Source organism: Batrachochytrium dendrobatidis, assembly GCF_000203795.2.
Source record: "Batrachochytrium dendrobatidis JAM81 unplaced genomic scaffold BATDEscaffold_6, whole genome shotgun sequence".
NCBI classification, from domain to species: domain Eukaryota; kingdom Fungi; phylum Chytridiomycota; class Chytridiomycetes; order Rhizophydiales; genus Batrachochytrium; species Batrachochytrium dendrobatidis.
In genome coordinates, this window is record NW_006281104.1 from 13,945 (window position 1) to 19,791 (window position 5,847).

Consider the following 5,847-nt stretch of genomic DNA (forward strand, 5'->3'; position numbering starts at 1 on the left):
TCCAGTAGTGCGGATGAGGCTGCTGCAGATGTTGGACCTAGATCAGTTTGAGTAGGCTGTCTTGAAGGTGGAGGGGAAACACCAATTACAACACAAGAACCATCTTGAGTAAAGTATTCTTGAGGAAGAGAGTCGAGTAAAGCCCAGGTGTTGATTAGTTGGTTCTTGTTACTGTTGGTGTAGAGTTGGAGTTGAGGAGCATCAATGTCAGCCATAGCAGGACCATACTCTGCTTTGATAGCATCCTGAACGTCACTCGGGTCTTCAAAGTCAGTCACATCGATTTCAGTAGAAATAGTGTTGTATTCAACATTGAGGTATCGTTTTGGCATTTTATGAAAAGAAAAAGAGTAAAAAAGCAATTTATTTGTCAAATTGTAAAACAAAAATCGACTTTTTAATTGAGTCAAAATAGCAAAATTTTGGGATATTTCAAGACAATTCACACGATTTAAATATTTGGAAATTAGTCAAATTTACACCAGAATTAATGTCTCATTAATGTGAGACATTACTAGTGTGAGAGTGTTGACTTGCATTGTGTGAGACATTAGTAGTGTGTGAATGTGAGACATTTCTGAATAGTTTAACAATCAAAAACCATCAACAATGACGTTTGAACTGGAATTCACATGACTTTCTTGTCTCCTATTTTATAAACACACTCACTCACTTGTTAATAAACAACACAATCGAATATTGATTCATTCCTTTACATCTTCAATCAACTGCAACACACTTGACAATAATGACAACCATCAATATGCCATCATATGTCCACGATCCTCAAATTCAAAAGTCAATTTGAAACCCCATTTTTAAGCATCTACAAGTCTGCAATATCAGATTTGTGGCTGGTACATAATAGGTTGCCAATAAAAGTCGACAAAGTGAGCAACTGCAATGTGCCTTGCTGTATGATAGTAACATATCAGAAATTATGAATGCTTTCAAAATCAAAAGTCTGTAAATGATGTCACTGCTGGTTTGTAGCCTCTGTTTACAAACCTACAATCAATATATTCACTGGATTCGTATAATGGTAAATGCTGAACCACAAACCGCTGATGATATTATTATGGATGATGCTCATATTATTGGAAATCAAACGATTGGTGCAGTTTCAAATGCTGTTTCATCACACAGAAAGTCTTGCTACAGAGTCTGAATCCAATAGCAGTGAATCTGCAGTTTGACCAACACAGTCAATAATTATCGTTTGAAACTCGAATCAAGTGATGATGTTGCTGTTTCAGATGCACTCAATGTCATGAATGCAGTAACATTGTAACCAACTCAAATCATTGATCATGAACCAATTTACCGTGTCTTGATAAAAACACTGATAAACCATCATTCATACATGAGCTTGTCAAAAGTATGAACTGATTACTGATCAGATGTTTAAAGTGGAGCTCAAAACAGTGCAATTCAATGTGCAGCTTTACCACGACTTTCCCACTACAAAAAATACAGTCTTGGAACTCAAAGTGTACATCGACAATACTTGTGTGTATTGGCCATCAATGATGTTGTTGGTGTAGCATACACAATGTGCATTGCAGAAACGCTTGTTTGTTTGCTGGAGCTATTTCAAGCAAGCAAAAATACTAAAAGGTTCAGTTTGATGAATTTCTGGTGTATATTTACAATGAATTCAAACTCGAGAGATTGTCGTATTTTGCATACAAGACATACTACAATATATTACAACAATATCGTGTATTTCAATATGCACCCATTCGATTTACAACAGTGGCATAAACATCATCACATTTGAACAATGGTTCAGTCGTACAAAGTCCAATAACAGCCATGAATTGTATCAGACATGAACATACTGGTGCAAAATTCACATCAAATAACACACCGCAACAAACATGTTTCTGGTAGATGGTGGAATTGATGTCATTGATTTTCAAGTACACGATATTGATGTTGAATGATTCAATAAACTATACTCGTCGACTTTGTGTACTTTTTTCAGTTGCACCGTTTCTGATTCCGAGTTTGAAGCATAATAGTTGCAACAGCGCTGTTGTCCAATTTGCTTGTTGTTGTGAATAGTAATCATGATACCACTTGTTTGACGCTTCCTGTTGTTGAACTGGATATGGATGTCAAATTTCAATGCATTGCAAGTAATTGTTGTAGTTTTTGATCGAGTCAATGAATGGAATTTATAGTTGCTCTAGAAAACAAGTTGTTTGAAATGTCCTGTCATATATCATATGTTTTGTTGTTTTCATGTTCACTAATTGTTGATAATGCATCCAATTGATTTCTGTTTTGACGCTGCTTATTTGTCATTGTTGGATCTGGGTTTCTGGATTCAGTAACAAACGTTTCAGCAATTTGGATGTGTTCAAATTCATAATACTTGCAAGTCTGAATTATTTAATCATCATCTGAAATTGAATACGAGTAATCATTTCCACTAACCACAGTATACATAGTATACACAGCATTACTGTATATTGACTTGTATTTTACTCAAAGGTTTGTCCATTCAGTATTCCAACACAATTTCCAACATGGATTGAATGGTTTGCAGTGTTTGTTTTAATTGAACCACTTGGTGGATCACTTTCATATCTTGATTCAGCAATATCACCAACTGCACAATGATGGATGTGATTGTAGTCAAACACAATATATTGCAAGACATTAACGTATTGGTTAGTTTTAGTATATTCTTGATAAAAGGCAATGATGTTTTGTAATGGCGTGTTGAATCCTTCAATCAAACATTGTCTGTTGTGATTTCCAACATTGACAGTGACATGACAAACACTTTTTGCTTGTGACAGACTTTGAACAAGTGTATTGCTCCGTTTGTTGTACAATACACGACATGATCAGTTGATGGTATCATGCAACCATACAACTGACAAGTGATTGCAAGTGCGATTGATAGTTACAATCAACACTGGTTGTTATCAGGTCATTGATGTATATGGAACAAGCCGTGTCAATGTATCAATCAACAACCCAATAACTGTCGATGTAATACTCAACATGCAGTATATACAATCAATAATATGGTTGTTGACCCATTCACAATACTCGACAAACACCAATACATCAGAAAGTTTAAATTTATTCAAAATCAAAATCATTGACAAACCATCAATCCGAGTCCGGTTCTTCAAATCTCAAACCATGCTTTTCCATAAACACTTTCAGACCATGTCTGATAGCGTATACTCTTCTGCTTGCCTTTTCATACTCTTGCTTCAATTGATTTTCAGTGTCTGGATTGTGCCTTGGTTCAGATATTTCTTTGCCCATTGCTAACGCTAACTGCTGACTGAATTTGAGGTCTGCATGTTTACAATATTCTTCGCGTTTTTCTTTTGCAATCTTTTTAGACTCTACAAGCCTCTTCTTTATACGATTAAAGCTTCTCTGATATTTTGGGCCTAATACAGTCACTTGATCTGGAACAGTATTGGCAGACTCGCCTTGTTCCATTGGTTGTTGTTGGTCTTGTCTGGAAGTACTTGGAATGGGTTGATCAGCTGGTTGTTTTCGATCTCGTTTTGGAGCACTTGGACTGGGTTCATTAGTTGAGCCAGACGCTTGGCTAAAAATGCTTGGCCTGATTTCATTGATTGGCCGCTTCCGACTTCGTTTGGAAGTACTTGGATTGGATTGATCCATTGGCTGTTGCTGACTTTGTTTGGAAGCGTTTGGATCAACTTCATCCATTGGTCGTTGCTGGTTTTGTCTGAAAATCAGTAAATCAATCACATCAATTATGCGTTTTCGGCCTTGTTTGAAAGTACTTGGACCAGTTATAGTTGCAGTCGGTCGTTGACCTTGAGTGGGAGTGTTTAGACCGGGTTGATCCATTGGTTGTTGCCTGATTCGGCCGGAAAGGCTTAAATCCACTGGTTCTTCCTGGTATTCATTTGAAGTGCCTGGATTAGGTTCATCAGTTGGGACAGACACTCGACTGAAAGTGCCTGATGCTTGTGGTGAACGATCGTTATCAGTCGGTATCAGTATTGCATTGGCGGTTGCTGCTACAGTCAATACGAATAAAATATCAACCAATTTCATCAAACTGGTCAATGGGTTTAAACGATTAGTACAAAAATAGAGTGTTGAAACTGGTTGATTATAAAACTGAGCGTAATCGATTGTATTTATATGTTTTATATAGCAAACCAACCCTAACCCTTTTAGGTTAACCAATATACAGGGTTATTTGATTGCTTGTAGTGAGCCAATATCAAACTAGACAGTATGCTGCTCCCTATCCATAATATCATATTGATCAATTTGATGATCATGTCGATTGAATTATGCTTTTACGACCCTTTGATCAGGTATATTGAAAAGCACACCCTTCATGAGTGTTGTGTGGCCGCAAGTGCTTTGATTTACAACTGTATTCATGTCAAATGGATCACTCCAGTATTCATCCAACAATGTCTGTGTTCTGCATTGCAATATACAATGATTACTACACATTGACTGCTCGTTTGATATACAACAACCATCATATGACACACAATCATACTATAGTGTTGAATCTACACTTTGTGCACTCTTAGTAATCATACATTGTACGATCACCAAGTTTGAACCCATATTCATGTATTGTGTTTGACTGTCAATGTTGTCAATACAACTCTGCACACTCATTTGTTGTATTCTGAATCTCGGATACGATCGCAATCTAGTTCAACAACAATCATGACACATGTCAGTAATGCAATTGTTGTTTGCATGTCAACACTGTTATTTGGTGGTCCATCTACATGGATACGACTGCAAGTTGTCGTTATATCACGTATTCTAAACATGGTTTTGGTATTGCACATCCAGTCCCATCACATTGTTTCTGACCCATCATTGTAATACTGTATGTCACTATAACCATAATCATGAACATAGACATGGACATGTGGTTTCACGTATAATATTACAACCACGCATGTCGTTGGTTGAATCATCACTACTAGTGTATACTACAATACAGTGCATGTATGTTGGCATGTGTTGTACCAAGTTGATTGCATTGCTACAATATGGCATGCTCCAACCTGTTTGAATGACTGTTGTGCAACATATTGGTATTGACCACATGTGATACTGGTCACCAACAAAGTGATCAGCGGTATTCGATCGTATCATTCAATCACTGACTGCCAATACTTCAATTATGAATATTATCCACCATTTCATGACACCATCTGATACATTCAGTGCACAGTAGCTGATTGGTGCAATATGATCAATTCAAGCATACTATTACATTGGAAATGGTGGTGACAATGCAAGGTGTTTATTGGACAAACATGACTGAATGCTTACATGACAAATGCAAATTGACAGTATAAATCATATATACACACTGCAGTACAACATATTCTAAACAAGGTTGTTGATAGCGTGATTCCAGTTTTACAATGAAATTGAATTACCAAGCAGTCCAGTGTCCAAACATTGATTTACTATACACTTTTAGTTATGGTGGTTTGCGTAGAAATGTTCAAGTATGCCTTCTATATCCAATGAACCTCAGCATTTGTCGTTTGAATCTATTAAACTTTGAACGTAATGAAGGAAGTTGAATATCATATTCTTGCAGTACACTAGATTCACTTGAATATCTAGCAATTTTAGTCGTTGGTACAAAGTGTACTTTAGCTTCCCTTGAACCAGCATCGTGACTTGACTTTTGCTGATGTTTTTTAGAATGATCGTGTTTTGAGCCGTGGGGTTTAAAAGTAGATTTGGGTTTCAAGATGGATTTTAATTCTGGAGTAGGTTCAGATACAACTCTGATTGATTCTTCTTTGAGAGGTTCAAGAACGCCGACTTGCGACATACCCA

At 36.7% G+C, this 5,847-nt stretch overlaps 1 protein-coding gene across 1 annotated transcript; it reads right to left on the minus strand.

Annotated features, from left to right (window-relative positions):
- Positions 1-3,129: 3,129 nt before the first annotated feature.
- Positions 3,130-3,855, minus strand: BATDEDRAFT_88855 (uncharacterized protein; the record flags this gene model as incomplete). Its single annotated transcript, XM_006679179.1, has 1 exon — positions 3,130-3,855. The coding sequence occupies one exon, from the start codon at positions 3,853-3,855 to the stop codon at positions 3,130-3,132; it is 726 nt and encodes a 241-aa protein (XP_006679242.1).
- Between the last annotated feature and the right edge of the window lie 1,992 nt (positions 3,856-5,847).